This window comes from Rhagoletis pomonella, unplaced genomic scaffold (assembly GCF_013731165.1).
Source record: "Rhagoletis pomonella isolate Grant_MI unplaced genomic scaffold, Rhpom_1.0 Rhpom_scaffold_00002, whole genome shotgun sequence".
Taxonomy (NCBI): Eukaryota; Metazoa; Arthropoda; class Insecta; order Diptera; family Tephritidae; genus Rhagoletis; species Rhagoletis pomonella.
Genome location: NW_023458556.1, coordinates 20,463,319 through 20,481,177, shown reverse-complemented (window position 1 = coordinate 20,481,177; position 17,859 = coordinate 20,463,319). Strand labels below are relative to the sequence as shown.

The 17,859-nt window shown below is 35.6% G+C and overlaps 1 protein-coding gene across 4 annotated transcripts in view; it reads left to right on the top strand.

Moving 5' to 3' along the window:
• LOC118733261 (MAP kinase-activated protein kinase 2) overlaps positions 1-14,452 on the top strand; it is a 36,958-nt gene extending 22,506 nt beyond the window's left edge. For 3 of the 4 annotated variants that reach the window (XM_036462593.1, XM_036462591.1, XM_036462594.1), the window contains exons 2-7: positions 10,707-11,033; positions 11,120-11,184; positions 11,256-11,462; positions 12,779-13,206; positions 13,312-13,403; positions 13,519-14,452. In XM_036462593.1, coding sequence (XP_036318486.1) covers positions 10,726-11,033; positions 11,120-11,184; positions 11,256-11,462; positions 12,779-13,206; positions 13,312-13,403; positions 13,519-13,525 — 1,107 coding nt within the window. In that variant the 5' untranslated portion in view covers positions 10,707-10,725 and the 3' untranslated portion in view covers positions 13,526-14,452. The remainder of the gene's footprint in view (positions 1-10,706; positions 11,034-11,119; positions 11,185-11,255; positions 11,463-12,778; positions 13,207-13,311; positions 13,404-13,518) is intronic. The other variant, XM_036462592.1, reaches the window with a different exon arrangement.
• Positions 14,453-17,859: the final 3,407 nt, after the last annotated feature.

The following is a 17,859-nucleotide window of genomic DNA, read 5'->3' as shown; positions in this document are numbered from 1 at the left end:
TTTCCACATGGCATTTTTTAAATAGCACACAATTTTCGTAAATTCAATGCCTTGTGTAAATTCGACATTAGTCATGTGACTCCCAGGGCATGCATGAGACCCCATAGAGCATTGAGAAGGTTCATTTTTTGGAAATGTTTTTCGGATTCCGGGGATTTTCCCTTACACGAATTACGAACGAAGCTAAATTTTGGAAAAGCAAATGACACTTCGGAATTGATAGTGTTTCATTATGTTAATCTTGATAGATCGCTTGGTTTGCATGCAATTGAAAGTGCTTTTGGGTTAATCCAATGTAAGATCTCTGGTCTGCAGTTTATCAATAAAGGTGAACTCCAACTCTTCTAGAAAATTAAGTGGCACCCATGCCCACAAAGGTCCAAATAGTTTTCATGAATAAAAGTTTCTATAACAAAAACTGAAAGCGTTACTATTGTTTTGCACAGCTGAAAACATGAATTTTTTTAGCTTGCCTTTTTTCAAAGGAAATAAAGAATTTTTAACGCAGAAATACCCAAAATAGAAGTAAGAACGCAAAAAAATCTATATAGAGCGTTCCCTTTGTTTTGCACAACACTGTATACATACATATGCGCATATGGATGTGTTAATATTAACTTTACTGAGGCTTGGGACGCACAGTGTAAGATTTGACCCATCTAGCTGCTTTTAATTCTGTAATTCGAAAACTATTGAAGATAGGTTAATGAAATTTTGCACAAGGTACGTTATAAGATAGGCGAAGCTTTTTACAAAAAATTGGTAATTTATAGTTACTGTCACGCCACCCTATTATATAACTGCAATTTTTAAAAATGCAAAAACTGAAATATTTAACTAACTACAAAGGCTAAAATGACCAAAATTGATATTTAGAATTTCCCTATAACAAGGAATTATAAACTGACAGAAATGGACTTAAAAATAAATATATTTTTTTAATTATGGGCGTGGAAAATATCGATAAAAAAGTCAAGTTGGGTCAACAAAATTCCGCTATAAGTTCAATATTTCTTGCTCTATTTACAAAAATGGGATACCATTGGAAAGGTAATGAATCAGGCTTTCTCTATTCAAAGCAAAAATATAAAAATTTGTCTCGGTCGAGATAAAATGCAAATGAATTACTCGAAGAAAATAAAATTCCAGTAGGCCAGAAAAAAGAAAATTTCATCAAAACCTGCACTTTCCAGCAGCTAAAATTGTGTTGTATAAAGTCTAAGAGGAGTGGCAAATAAACTGAGATACAAACTTTATCGAATAGTGGCGGATAACGAGTTTTCGGGTCTAATAAAAATAATAATTTGCTAAAAATAAGTCTAAGTCAACATCGTTTTACTTTAACATGAAATACTAAGTCCTAGTTTACTAAAATCCCAAAAATGTATATTCATTAAAAAGAGCATACCTAAAAAAATAAGACCAAAATGATATTTTAGCAATTGTTGCATAAGTAACATAACACCGACAAATTAAACATTGAGATTCAGTTTCAAATATACAAGTTTAAATATTATTGCGCTCAGTAATTTTCCAAATCAAACCCCGTCCAGCCATACACTTTGATTTAAATTTTTTAGTTGTTATTGTTTCGTCTTTATTAGGCATTTCTAAAAACATTCTTGACGTTGTTTTGAAATTTGGCGACATAAAATAATGTAATTAATCTTTTCTAGAATATGGAAATGATACACTGTGGGACGCGTGTACTTGGCACTCGTATTAGTTTTAGTTATAAACAAATTAAAAAATCGCATTCGCACAACTGTTGGCGGTAAGCAAATCCAAATACCAAATATGATATGATAAGCATAATGGAAATGCTTGCTTCTTAACGCACACATAATAACACTTTTATACGTTTGTAGGTATGTATGTATCTGTAAACAACCATTTAGTAAAAAGCTGCGGAAGATCACAACTCATAAAGGAAATGGAGGAGTTTAAAAGCAACAAAATATACATATAATAAAGTATTAATTCTAACAGCTCGTGGAACTTTTGAGTATTGGCAAATAAACCTAAAAATAAAAATGCTCGCATGTTCGAATAAAAAAAAAAACGAACAGCAAAAAATTGGTTTACTCGCACATTAAATAAAGCAACTGTTTGTATGTATATGTACACTCCTTGTCATTTGAATAGGGCACCCTTTTAATCCTTAGTATTTAACGTTTTCCTTTTGTTTATCTAATATTCATTAATTTTTTCATAAAAATATACCATGTTAATCCGATTTTCAAATTTTATACACATTTAAAAAAAGTCAACAAAGAGGTGCGCTATCCTAATGTCCAACAGTTAATGAGGTAATAATATTTTTAGACAAATTTCGGGTATGCAGTTTTGTAGCCCATGCAATTTTAGTGTAATAAAATGCAAGTTTCAAGTGGCTACAAAATACCATCAATTATTGCAAATTTTTTTTTTTCTTGACAGTGTCATGCATTTTTTTCAATACAAAATATGCTCGACAAAATTTGTATATGGAAGAAAATGCACCGTCGACAAAAACAAAAAATTTCAAAAATCAACGCTATTTTACAACCACTTGAAGCTTACACTTTATTATACTAAAGTTGAATGGACAACAAAATTGCGCACCCAAATTTTTGTAAAAATATTATTAACTTATTCACTGCGAATATGCTTGTTTTTTTAGAAAAAATTTATGAATATTAAGTAAACAAAAAGAAAACTGTGAATACTAAGGATTAAAAGGGTGCGCTATTCAAATAACTGGGAGTGTATGTATAGTTGCTATATACTGTATACTGTGAACATACATATGTAGGTCGGTACATATTTAATCATATATGCCAGTACAATATAGTACATTATACCTGTGTATCTAAAATAAAATCCAAATATGTAGGTACATAAAATTAAAAATATTTAAAAATTTCGGACATGAATCCTATCGTTATCGATATATTTATCAGAACACCAAGCTTGCGATGCTATTACCGATCACGTTTTCGAATTTCGGTACCGCTCTAAAAGGTTAACTTTTGGGTTAACTTTTCTGGGCTTATAAATTTTTCAAACCAACCATTTGTTTGGCTACAAAACCAAGCCCAAGCTCAATTTGTTTACGGGTACTCCCCGAGTTTCTTTTCGTCGAGAGAGTTTGAATTTGGGAGTTGTGTATTGTTGGCGTGTTTAAAAAATGTCAACAAATCAGAAAAATTCATCGCAAATCGGATGAAATCTACATAAAAAAGGTGAGATTGAAAAAAAATATTGATCGAGGTATTTACTGAAATCGATTGCCGTTGGATTATGATGTAACTAAAGCAGGCATCTTAAGAATAAACGTCATGAAATTTTGGAGGCAGTTCCGAGCACATATCAATGGCTGAGTGGAAACGCCCCTTATCTCAGAAAACTTTTCAAGAACGCCCGGCTTCAGAATTCGATTGAAAAGCACCCTATCTCAGAATTCGGTTCAAAAACGCCCTATCTCAAACTAAAGTACATTGAAAATAAGCTGAGATAGGGCGTTCTTCAACCAAATTGTGAGATAGGGCGTTTTTCAATCAAATCCTTAAGTAGGGCGTTCTTGAAATGTTTTATTGAGATAGAGCGTTGTTGAAAATTTTCTGAGGCAGGGTGTTTTCGAACTGGCTGCCGAGATAGGTCGATCTTCCACTCAGGCATCGATATCAAGAAGCAAACCAGAAAGCTTGCCATAAACCAGTATATGCTGGTATAAATTAAATTCAAGTCTCTTTTTCGTAATGATGAAAACTAACCGCCAATTTCACGAAAGCAATTTAATTTCCATATAAAATTCAAATTTTCTGGAAAAAACTGGTGAAATTGTACAAAAGCAAAATTTATTACATTGAAAAACCAAAAATTACCGGAACGCCTTTTGGGTAAATTTGTTAAATACTTTATAGGCGCAATCTTTTACTTACATAGCTGTTTTTATCAACTGGCGATTCGCTAAATACACAGGCAAATAAACAAAAATACTCACAAAACTTGATATTTCTTCATTATGATATTTCAAAAAACAACATTTTTTTTTTGTATTTACTAGACTTGATTCAAACAGGGCAGGCGATTAAAACCGGATAATTTAGCAATTTAAAGAATCCGAGCATGAATTTTTTTGATTTATACAAGAAAATTATATTGACCTCAAAAGAGAAGAACTCATTTTCTTACGTGTTATTCCTACGGCAAAAATAAATGCTCGATGCTAGGCCTCTTAGTACTATCGTAGAGAGGGGAGTTTCACAGGGGGTCATTACTATACCAAAACTAAAATATTCGTCGGATTCCGCATCACTGCCCATACAACAAAAGCCGGTAATATTTTTACATTGGAATCATAAAATCTATTGTGCCAAATGATTTCGAAAAAATATTAAGATTTACGTGAGCTGGACCGTTTTTAAAATACCTCCAAAAATTAATAAATAATAGTTTCTCAAAGTATTTTTTGGAAAGAATCACCTCAGATGGCAAAACAGTTTAAGCTTAAAAAATCTACATACAAATATTCAATAAAGTTTTCAACGGTATTATAATGAGGTTTTTGATGCTGTTTTATAACTTTTTTCCAATGATTGGTTTAGTAAAAAGTGAATAACTGAGCCAAAACTATACCGACTTAAAGCTATAAGATATCATTAGAAAGGTATTTTCTCACCCTTTTTATTTATTTGCATTCACGTTCCATTTTTTTTTGCAAGTATTAAATTCAACTTGGAACGACGCCCGTTCATCTCACCTTTCTCTTTCACTCTTTTGAATGAATTTATTTCCAAAGATATAAAGATGGTGGAAAACCCTTACCAATGACCAAATTTCAAGCAAAAGTACCGAATTTATCTTCTAAGTGAAAAAGTCTCGAAAAAGTTGCCAAAAATCATTCCACTATACCCCACATCAATCCCACCTTTCTCGAAAGCCTTTGCAGGTTATTGTCGTACATGATGGCTTTCGTAATTGCATTATCGCTTTTTGGTGGCGTTATCAGTTGTCTTGATATGACAAAATCAACCAAACTATTATTTATTTATGTATATGTACATACATATGTACATACATAGGTAAGTACATATTCGTTTGTTAAAAGAGCTCGGTTACGCTATTGCGGTTGGGATTATTTTTTTTTTGCTTTTGTTTGTTTTAACGATAAAATTTACAACAATAGCGACGATACAAGCAGAGGCAAATTCGTAGCCTAACTAAATGAGTTAAGAAAAAAAAAATGTGGTAACAAAATAAATTGTCGTCGTTGTTGTATTTTTATTAGCCTACATTTGGTTGTTGTGGAGGTGACGCTAGCAAGCTAACAAGCCCACCCTGCTACCGCCAGCAAAAAGCTAATTAAAAATGAGAAATTTAAGAATTTATGTATGTACGTATGTATGTGTATATTTATGTAAACACATGGTTAAAGGTACGTACATACATACATACATTGGTTATATGCATCTACTTACATACATAAATAAAATGCAAAATGTATGCATGCATGTATATATTTTTGTTAAAATGCATAGATATATGGACATATTTTGAAAAAATTGTCCACAAACGATGAAACAATGACGTCACCATACGTTAAATATTTACATATATAAGTATTTATTTTAAACATTTGGCACAGCATCTCAGTCTACATTCGAGTTGTTTTTCAGTTTTCGTTTTCGCATTCGCATTTCACTAAATTTGCAAATCGCTTGAACAACAACAAATCGACTTAGTCAAAGGCACACCATATTCTATGTAGGTAAAACCGTTACGTATTTATTTCTGTTTTGATTTTGCAAATGCGGCAGTTTGCGCAGGCGTCTAGAATTTGCATTGAATTAATTAAGTAGTCACTCCATTTGGTAAGTAAAAAAATTCTGTTGCAATCGAAATCGATGCATTGCATTTTTAACACGTTATTGGTGACGCTATTTTGACGTAGATGCCGTAAAACTATATTGCATATGGGCATAAATATATTCACATAAAATTGCATACCGTGTTTATATGTATGTACATATATATGTACGTACATTAGGGCGTCCCTTATTTTTTATTTTGAAAGAAATTTCAAGTCTCACCCTCCAAAAAAGTTGAGGTTGGCTACAAAGAGGGCTGCCCTAAAATTTTACACCCCTTTTCACCTCAAGTTTGAGTTGCTGTAACTCATACCACATGGTTACCCATAGGCATTATTATTATTATTAAACTAGATCATCTGAAAGTCCTATGCACTTTGAAAAGACCAGATGGTACCTACACTGGCACCCCGGAAGAAACTAGCAGGCTTCTGCTAGAAACCCACTTCCCGGGATGTATTCCCCAAGGCACATGTCTTTCAACAAACACGGCGAACGCTGTGTGCGCAAACAGGAGGACAAGGGGCCTAGCAGGAAGAATCGTCAGTGTGGAAAAGATATCGTGGGCCATTTCAACCTTTAGTGCATACAAATCCCCTGGTCCAGATGGTATCTACCCATGCCTGCTGCAGCAGAGCTTGGGCTTAATATCTGGGCCACTAGTCAGATTGCTGAGAGCAAGTCTCTTACTTGCTCACATACCAACAACATGGAGTGAAGTCAAAGTGGTCTTTATACCCAAAGTGGGGAAAAACTCAGCACAACTCCCAAAGGCGTATAGGCCAATTAGCCTCAGTTCCTTTCTAGTAAAGACATTAGAAAAACTTATTGACTTTCACATAAGGGATAACTTTCTCAGGAATAAGCCTCTGTGGCCAATCTACTATTACTGCAATACATAGCCTAACTCAAGTCATTGAAAAGGCATTGCGGTATAAACAGATAACTTTGTGTGCATTCCTGGACATATCAGGTGCTTTCGACAATACGTCTTATGAAGCAATATCGACAGCTATGATACGAAAGGATATTCCTGTCCTTCTAACGGATTGGATCATAAGCATGTTGAGATCCAGAACCATAATGGCGGAACTAGGAGACAACAGGCAAGCAGTAACTGCCACCCGTGGCTGTCCTCAAGGGGGAGTCTTATCGCCCCTACTTTGGACACTGGTTGTTGACGAACTTCTTGAAAAGCTAAATGGCAATGGATTCAAGGCATATGGATATGCAGATGACCTAGTCATCTACGTTGTCGGCTGGCATGAGGACACAATTTTCTCCAGATTGCAAGCTGCGCTCAGTCTAACGGAAGACTGGTGTGCTTCAAAGGGATTGTCAATAAACCCGCAGAAGTCCACCGCTGTCCCATGTACCAATAGAAGGAAAGTCAACTTGACTAAACCCACTTTGGCAGGGACAGAAATTGAGTTCTCAGAAGAGGCGAAGTATCTAGGGGTAACAGGGGTGGACAAAAGGCTCAATTGGAACTCACATCTCCTTAACATTACCAACAAGGCTACAAGGGCGTTTTATGCCTGCCAGAGACTCCATGGTAAAACTTGGGGAATATCACCCAAACTAACGTATTGGTCTTTCAATACGGTCGTGAAACCTGTTGTCACATATGCGGCACTGGCCTGGTGGCCAAAAGCAAAGAAAGCAAGTGCGTGTGCCACCTTGAGCAAGCTACACCGCTTGATCTGTGTGGCCATCACAGGAGCTATGCGCACCTGTCCAACGGATGCCCTCGGTATAATTACAGGCATTCCTCCTCTATCTATTCTGATAGAAAAGGAGGCCTGCTGGAGCTCCATACGGCTGCCCAATGTAATCAGCATGAAGAGTGGAGATCTTTGGGATCACTTGGAGGTTCTCAAGCCTTTTCTGGATGATCCCGCTATCAAGCTCACAGATATTATGCTACCGAAATTATCCTTTGATAAGCCCTACAAGGTCAGAATTCCTGAAAGGGACTGCGGTAAAGCGATAATATCTATGATTGACGAAGGGTCCCAAGTATGGTATACCGATGGATCAAAGATGAAAGACGGGAGTACTGGGGCAGGCGTGCTTGGACCAAGGTTCCAGAAAAGTCTGCCAATGGGCTCATACCCAACCATATTCCAGGCGGAGATCTTCGCAATCGAAGTCTGTGTTCGAGAATGTCTTCGGAGAAGGACAAACGGGGCCAGAATAAATATTATGTCGGATAGCCAGGCAGCACTAAGGGCCTTAGACTCATTTAAAACGACATCAAGGCTTGTGGACAGTTGTAAAACTCTTCTGAATAGCCTAGGAGCCCATAATAGAGTTACGCTGTGGTGGGTCCCTGGGCATGAAGGGTTTGAAGGCAACGAAAGGGCTGAGCCTTTCTGTGGTACATCTACAGGATACACTGCAGAACTACTTTGGAGTTGGGAGGAATCTCAGATTGCTGCCCACTGGCGTAAGTCAAAGGGACAATCAAAGAAATTCATAACTCCTTCCAAGAGGAACTCAGAAAGACTCCGTGAACTCAGCCGGGAGGGTCTTAGGACTATTACAGGCTACCTGACAGGACACTGCAAGTTAAGGTACCATCTAAACAAAATGGGGCTTTCTGTAGAGACGGACTGCAGGTTCTGTGGGCTGGCGGAGGAAACCTCGGAGCACATTCTGTGTGACTGCCCGCGTATCATGAATAGCAGACTGATGTACCTTGGGGAACGATTGTCTTCTCCATCCAAGATTTGGAACACGGCACCCTCCAATGTGCTTAATTTCTTGAATAGCCTAAAGTTTGAGTGACTACAATCAGGGTTTAGCACAATAGATCTTTTAGGTCGCAGCGCGAGTATACCCGACGTACTAATAATAATAATACCCATAGGCATACATGCGTATTATTCACGAGGTTCGTTCATTATATTCTAACTGTACAAAGAAAATGTTTAATTAAGATTATTGAACAAAAATTTTACAGGCAAGTTAAAGAAATAAATTTGCCTAATTTAGTGATCAAACATTAAAAAGTGGTTTTATTCTCTAAATTGCTGGACATGAATCAATATGTGGTATGAGTTAAAGCAATTCAAAATTCAAACGCAAGTCGGGTAGGGAAGGCGTGGTCCAAGGGGTGTAAAATTTTAGGGCAGTTCTTTTTGTAGCCATCCGCAACTTTCTGGGGGGTGAGACCGATAATAGGTGTAAATAAATCTGTCCATACAAATATGGGACAGCCTAATGTACATACATATGTACTCAATTGAGTACATGTGGCTCATTTATTAAAAATACAGACACAACGCGAAAGACCAAGTTTTTGAGCAAATGAAGCAGACTTAATCGTTACGAAATGCTTTATATTCTGTAAAAAAAAATTTTGCTAAAATCTGAGTTCAATAGTTTACACGAAAGAAGAAAACGTACATCTCTATAGAGACTCTATATAGAGACTATATATAGTGCTGAACTGAATATAGAACTGAGGAAACCTGAAATTTTTAAGTTTTTCACTAACCCCCCTATTATAAATTTTCACACGATAGACGATAAACGCTTGCAAGCGTATCGTACGAAATCAGTTCTCGTATAATCGTTTTCATACGCCCGACAGATGTATTGTTGCGAATGGCTGTGGTTTTTGTTCACTTTTTATTGTAGACCAGCACAAATCAGCTACGCTAATTATCGGATTTCATACGACAACATTGATTCGTAATAGATAACAAGTAACAGAATGCAAGCGTCTATCGTGCAGCGTACGAATTTATAATAGGGACGTTAGTGTTTGATAATATTAATATTATTGTTTTTGTACAACGTTTTTTCGTAGTAATTGCAACTTACTATTTATTGAAAAAAATATTTGATTCCTTTCAAATATTTACATATGTACTTTTTTCCTCCAAATAAGTTTGTTACTTGAAAATAAATGTGTTTTGTAAATTTTAATTATTAATAGGCTTTTAAAAATTAACGTTGGGGTATTAAAGACGACTTGTCTCTATTTGTACCAGGTTTGGGTATTAAAGACGACTAGTCTCTATTTGTACCAGGTTTGGGTATTAAAGTCGACTAGTCTACATTTCTACTTGTGCGGGTATAAAAGGGTACAATTAGTCTCTTCACACGACATGCTCGAACAAAAGGGAACAGTTCAGTCCATACAAAGGGGTGCAAAGTGGCATTAGTCGCATGTTCCTTTGCGACTCATCGCGGACTCGTCGCATTTTTTGCAGGGTAGATACTATAGTAGCAAGACCGCCATGAGAACTCGTCTAAAACGAGGTAAGAATGGAAATATTGAGGCTTAATAACTCCAAAGCGCCCAGAGTCAACGTTATAGCGACTGAGCCGCTTTAAGCTGTTAACTCGAAATCTTTGACGTTGTGCCTTTAATGTGCGGGATACATTATGCGAACGATCAAAAGGTCAAACATTGTCTAAGACAGTTACAATTTCGGAGCTTCCATGTGTTACGATTGGCCCCATGGATGTGAATTGCCAATATTACATTGCATGAGCTTCAAGTTTTTCGTTTTAAACCTTACCGTCCAGAGGCGGCAAGGGTCCTACAGTTATCAAGAGCTACAGTGGCGGGAAAGCTCAGCCGAACACATTAAACATGTTTTTTTTTCAATTTTTATTGGGTAGTTATGTACATATTTTATAATAACATCCGCCCACACTGCCAATGCCACTGTTATCTATTCCTTATCAATCTTCCATAAAGCTAAGTGCGACAGTGATTTGCTGCCAATTACGCAATCGTCCTCGTAGCATTGACATATTATTATAATCCCATTAGTCATTTGTATAAAAGTTAGAAGGTATTAATCTAATTTTATATCGACTCCTGTCTCATTTCAGTTTCCGACGACAAATCGAAATGTTCAAGATTAATACAAAAACGGATGCCATCGCAATACAGCGTCAGGCCAAGACGACACCACTTGTCGATGACTATGAAATCTCCAACAAGGTGCTCGGCCTGGGCATCAACGGCAAAGTGGTACAGTGCACTAATCGCAAAACCAAACAAACATATGCGCTAAAAGTGCTGCTGGACAATCCGAAGGCCAGACGTGAAGTCGATCTGCATTGGCGTGCAAGCGGCTGCAGACACATAGTCAACATTATGGATGTCTATGAGAACACATATGGCGGCAATAAATGTCTGCTTGTCGTGATGGAATGGTGAGTTGTGTGACATATGCAGAATACTTCGTTATACGAATATGCACCGAATTCATTGTTTAATTTCCCTGTTTATTTCTTGTCAGCATGGAGGGTGGCGAACTGTTTCAGCGCATACAAGACAATGCGGATGGCAATTTCTCGGAGCGTGGTAAGCGCCTAAAGTGACATTATCTTATCTTGAGTAATTTTTAATGCATTTTCTTGCTTTGATTTCCATAGAGGCCGCACAGATCATGCACGAGATCTGCATTGCGGTACATTACTTGCATAGCCGCGACATTGCGCATCGTGACTTAAAACCAGAGAATCTGTTGTACACCACCAATGATAAGAATGCGATATTGAAATTGACAGACTTTGGTTTTGCAAAGGAAACGCTGGTAAAGGACACACTACAGACGCCGTGCTATACGCCATACTATGTTGGTGAGTGTAAATGCCTAAATTTAAAAAGCAACAGTACGGAGCATGGAGTAATAGGTGACAAGGTATTTTTTAGTTGAACAGTTTTTTTTTAATCAATGCGGCATCGCAGAAGAAGGCACAATGCGACATAGGTTTTGTATCTCAATGCTGAGACCTCAACCCTAAAAGCCCAAGACATCTTCAGTTTTCCTAATAAAAACTCAAAGGACATTCATAATTTTGAGAAGTTAGACTATAGGCATAGAAATCTAGTCATCGTCATTCTGTCTAGAAAATATATGGCTTAATTTAAAATATTTGCTATGACAACCGACTCCTTGGGAAGAAAATACGATTACCGATAAACTTGCAGGGATTTAGCATAAACCTCTTACATCGGCCCATAGCCCTACTGCGGCATATAAAAGGTGACGTTCTCTACTCTAGCCAAAAAAGAGGGAAAAGCTCATAGAAATCGCCACTGCGACACTCTACTAGTTCTAGAGCACTCTAACGCGCTTACAATCCAAAACGCTTTAAGGACTAGTTCCTCACACATTATGCAACTCTTGCCTTGACTGCGCATCGCTCGAGAATGGACAAGTAACTATCAATGCCCCTGTTGTAAAAGTTATATAAGTTATAAAAGCTTTAAGCTTGACGGGTGATTAGTATAGCGACTACTGAAAGAATCGTAGTCTGCATTACGACGTCTATGAGAGGAAAATATCTTAGATAAATAGAGGCTAATTAATCTGGGTCGTTATATATTTGATAAGCTAAGCAACAAGTTCAGACCAGAAGCGTTCTTATTGAGCATCGCGTTTTATGCAATGCCGAATAACTGGTAGTACACGCCTGCAGCCTAATTAAGTAGTAACATAATATCAATAATCCGCCTACGGATTTAGAGGTCCAAGGGTCTATATCACTGGCGTCTCCCCTGAAATTTTAATGAATCTGATTTCTAACGAATCACATTTGGGTTGATCACACCTTTTTGGTTATTTGGTTATCTAGTTAAAGTTTACTATTCCCCAGTGGTATTTATTTATTATAGCTCGATAACCAGCAAGGTGTGAGTATCTTGATTTGCTTTTCGTTCGCTACATCTACTTAGCCTTTACTTTTTTAAGCCTTATGTAAAGGGTTTGTGTGACAATTTATGCTCCACTGTTTCCTGGTCAATATTAACCACTGTGTTAAAATTTTCATCGGAAAAATGCCCCTTAACCCAAAAAGACTTCGAAGTGTCATACTTTATATGACAAATTTGTTTTTAGTTTCGCACGTTCCTGGTTTATGCATTTAACGGAATTACATTTATTTTCTTGCAGCTCCCGAGGTGCTTGGTCCCGAAAAGTATGACAAAAGTTGTGACATCTGGTCGCTGGGTGTTATCATGTACATTCTACTCTGCGGCTTTCCACCATTCTACAGCAACAACGGTCTTGCCATCTCACCGGGCATGAAGAAGCGCATACGTACCGGTCAATATGATTTTCCCAATCCGGAATGGGCAAATGTCAGTCAAGCTGCCAAAGACGTAATCAAAGGCATGCTAAATGTGGATCCCACCAAGCGTTTGACAATCGATCAGGTGATCAGAAATAATTGGATTGCACAGTACACACAAGTGCCACAAACACCGTTATGTACGGGTCGTATGCTAAAGGAGGGCGAAGAAACATGGCCGGAAGTTCAGGAGGAAATGACACGTTCATTGGCCACGATGCGCGTCGACTACGATCAGGTGAGCGAAAAAGTAAACGTTAATTTAATATACCAAAATGTTTTTAGAGTTTACTAGTACCACTAAAACTTACATATGTATATACTCTAATTTTTCTTAAATTAAAATATAAATCAGATGCATGTCAAGGCGCTGGACAAATCCAATAATGCACTGCTGACGAAGCGGCGAAAAAAATTCGAAGAAGAATTGGCGGCGCAAAATAAAAAGTAAATAGCTTTTGTTTAAAAATGCAATTTACACAAGAACAAAAACCCATTTATGTATTTATAATAAACAAAAAAAAAAACACACACTTAATATTTGTTAATGGTTGCACTCAAGTACATAAGGTTTCTGGCCTACAGACGCGTACGTATGGAGTGATGCGGCGTTATAGACAACCTAAACAGTACATATATACATACATACTATCTACTAAATGGAGGAGAAGGTGCAACATACATACATATATATTTGGACTCGTAGTGCGTGCTGAGCCTGCGCATTCCAGCAACCAAATGCGCATCGTCAAGTTTGGAGAGATATTTTTTGACAATTTGGACGGTATTTTGTGTAATTTTTACATAGAAACGATACCTAGTATAAAAAATAAGTACATAAATATACATACATAAAATATATACAAGAGATATAATACGAAAGTGCTCTTTTTTCCTTTACTATGTAAAAGCTTATTTTAGTAGATTAAGTAACGCGCGTTGACAACTTACAGCTACCGCTAATTAATGAATTGCTATATACATACATACATAGTATGTACAATCATATGTATGTATATTCGTTCATACATAAGTATGTACATACATACATGCAATGAAAGTATGCAAAAGTTCCAAAAAAAATGAACGGCTTCAAAAAATAGCAAAGGTTATTGTTTTCAATGAAAAACAGTAAAATTTAATTAAAATGCATTAAATTTTTACGTATGTAAATACATACAAACAAATATACTTACATATGTAAAAAGTGCGCATTACATATGTATGTTTTGACATTGCTGGCGCATTTAATATCTTATGAGCTTTTATAGGCAAATGTTTATACAAACATACATCCATTAGGAGCAAAATCCCTTAGAAAAGCAATGTACCCAAATGTGAACCCTTTTAAAATTTACATATGTACATACAACAAATGCTCACGTTTGTTATGTCTGTACCTAAATCTGTGACCAATTAAATTTGTACTGTTGATTGAAAATGGTTTAAATTCATTAGGCATGTAATCAATTATTTACTACTTACATACAAACAAAAATATTAAAACAATTGAGATAATATTTGTACATACATACATACGTACATATGTATGTACATACATACATATACGCATGTATAATATTAATATTATTTGGTAAAAAGTATTTGTAGTTATAGGTATACTTAAAAAATGGACGAATGGATATGTATGTAGCTATAGTACATACATATTTACTTGTTAAAAATTATTAAACGAGTATATTATTAATGTATGGATTATGCATTAAAAATCATTAATAAAATATTGACTTGATTTTTCTAAAATATTGTCGAACGCTTTTGTAGGGCGGGCAACTATCGGACTCTCATGAGTAGTACTATACCGGCATAGTATATAGTATGCACGACTTGTAGTCTCACAGCCCTGATGCAATTAAGAGAGGTATTGTAAGTTAGCAATTTCTCATTCTAAATTAAAAAAAAATAAAAAATTAAAAATGGGCATGGCACCGCCTAATTATGGCTTCAGTAAGTAATAGGTTAAGCATCTTTGATATTTCTCTATATAGTGATGCTAAATTTCCAAGATTTGATATTTAGAGGTCTATTCTGCACTGGTAACAAAAATGTTCTGGCCGGTAAATAAAATCCGTGTCAATTTTTAAACGTTCTTCGTATTCCTTGCTGGTAACAAAATATTGCCCCATGAAATATGCAATGCCAGAATTTCCATAAATCGTCGTAGCTGAATTGCTGAATATTTTAACTGCATCAGAGAAGCGCAGCGAGTATGATCGAACTGAGTATATCCATATACATGTTCTCTGCATATGCGTACATCAGAGTGCTGGCGTTTTCCTTATTTAGACGTATTTAAATGTAAAATATGCTGAGTGGCGGGGAATATCAAAATAGGCACTCTTTGCTGATTACTGAACTGGATTAGCTCTGATCCAATACTTTTCGTGTAAAATCCTGTAAAAATGTCAAACAGCAAAACTACTCTCTTAAGTGAGAGTAAAAAGTGAGTAACAACCAAAATGAACGGGAACAAAAGAAAGAACGGGGAGAAGAAGAAAGCATTTTTCCTGTAAAAACGTCAACGAGTGATCGCTTGACACTTTTCATGATTTTACCAGAAGAAAAAGTTCGGGTTAAATCTTGCTACTTCTTTCTCTACACAACTCACCAAAAATCGCTCTCGTTTATAGGATTTTGGAGTACGGGATCATTTTTCCTGTAACTTCCTGCAATTTCGTGTAAAATCCTGTAAGTTCATGGAGTCCTGGATCAGAGCTATTGTCATAAAATCGAAAAATATGTTCAATTTTGTCCTAGAATAAAACTTTCTAATTTCGAAATATTTGAACGTACAGATCCCAAAAGTAAGGACTTGCCACCTCTTATTCTGGCAGAAGTCCTTGGCAAGTCGGCTTGAAAGGAGCGGATTTTTGTAAAATATCACGTTGAGCTTGGATAAGGTTTGAACCATCCAATTTTTCTACCCATTCTCATTCTGTCATCGTAACCACGTGATTTGAGCTAAAAATAAAAATCTTCTATAGAAGGATTCGGAAGATATCTCGATTATTCTTAATTTTTCGTAGGATGACAGTCCTAAATAAGTTAAAAATCATCCTATAGTAAAAATGTTGGACGCAACATCTATCCATCGCAAATAATATTCATTTAACTTTAGTGCAAAAGCAATTCGCCTGAGCTTTAAAATTTGCAAAAACCGCGAATACCCATGTTTTTTTTTTGCCAGTTTCTGCGATGAGTCACCATACTTCTTAGTCTTACTGTATATATATAATTATTATATTCATTTTAACGCTGCGTCCAGCGTAGACACTACAAATGCGGTGCAACTATTTTGTTTTGGAATAAAAGCCATTTTCGCTACAAAGACAGACGATGTGCGGAAAACGAATGGAACGAAGTTGCTAAAAATGTGATTCCAAATAAGTAAACAATAGGGCTGTTCAGGATGGTGAAAAAATTGATGTAGAAAAAATGTTTAAAATAAAGTCTGAGCTAAATTAAAGGTTAAGACGTATATAGTAAAATTTCATGGGAAATATTTTCGTAGAAGATTTTAACCCATTGAGAGGGTCATTTTGAGCATTAATTCAAAAAATCCTTCAAACAGGAAATTTGGAAGTTCGCTAGAGAATTGATATGCTCTAGAAAATTATTCTTCGGAAGATTTTACTAGGGGTATTCTCAGGCAAAAAGTCTTCAATAATCTATGCCAAGAAGGAATAACAGCTAAGTACAATTTTAAAAATTCTTTGTAGAAAAAAACCAAGTTTGAATCTTTTCAACGTAAAAAAAAAATTAGTTAAAATCGGGTTTTGTTGTTATTCCTTTTTGACATAGATTTCATGTTTTGTTTTAATTTTTAAAGACTTACGTTTGTGAGATGAAGATTTTGCCTGTGAATACCCCTAGTAAAATTATCCGAAGAATAATTCTCTAGAACATTTTAATCCTCTCACGACCTTCAAAATTTTACCCCACAACGGTCTCTTAAAGTTAGGGTAAAAACGACCCTTTCAGACGGCAGCCAATGGATTAAAATGTTATACGAAACTATTCCCCATAAATTTTACTACCTTAGTTTCGCTCAGACTTTTATTTTAGCCATTTTTTCTACAATTTTTTGGGCTTATCTCCAAAAAAAAAAAAAAATGTTTTAGTACGCACACTTACTAAAAGTTTTGTTTCGGGTGTAATTCGTGTTTTTTTTTGTCGCACTATGTAACCTATTTTATTTTCTATTGAATTATTATTTGAATTAGCCTGCAGAAAAAGTTCTTTTCGTATCGATTTTATTGTTTATTAAATTTATATTACAACAATACATTTTTTAACTTCATTAAGTTATGTATAATTACATCCTGATAATTAAAATAAAGAGGTTAAAAATTTATGAAGTTTGAATATTTGACGAAATGAGGAAAGGACGAAGCTCATAAAACGAAAATCAAATTGTCGATTATTAATCATTGAAATAAGACTAAAGACAAGAGGATATGGATGATCCACTTGTGGAATTCAATTTTGTTTTACTGAAACGGAAAAATTAATAAAATTGTTTAATACATAAATAAATGATCTCACTTATGTCAAATATCCAATTAAGTTAATTGATAACCAATAATATTTTATGTAAATTAATTAATTATAATTATGTATTATTATTGAAAATTCAGCCTTGCCAACGTGTTTATGTATATGTATTCTATGTACAAAAGTGTGATGTCGTTATACATATACGAATTGTCTCTTGAACCCTTTTGATAATATATTGATAGTTCTATGCCTATAAAGTATTCTAAGCTCTATTGTACCCGACTTCTTATCCTTTCTTAGAGTGCTTTAATTTTTTGCACTTCTTTCCCGCCACGCAAGGATATGCATAATCTCCTATTACAACAGTGGGCGAGACTGGGGATTT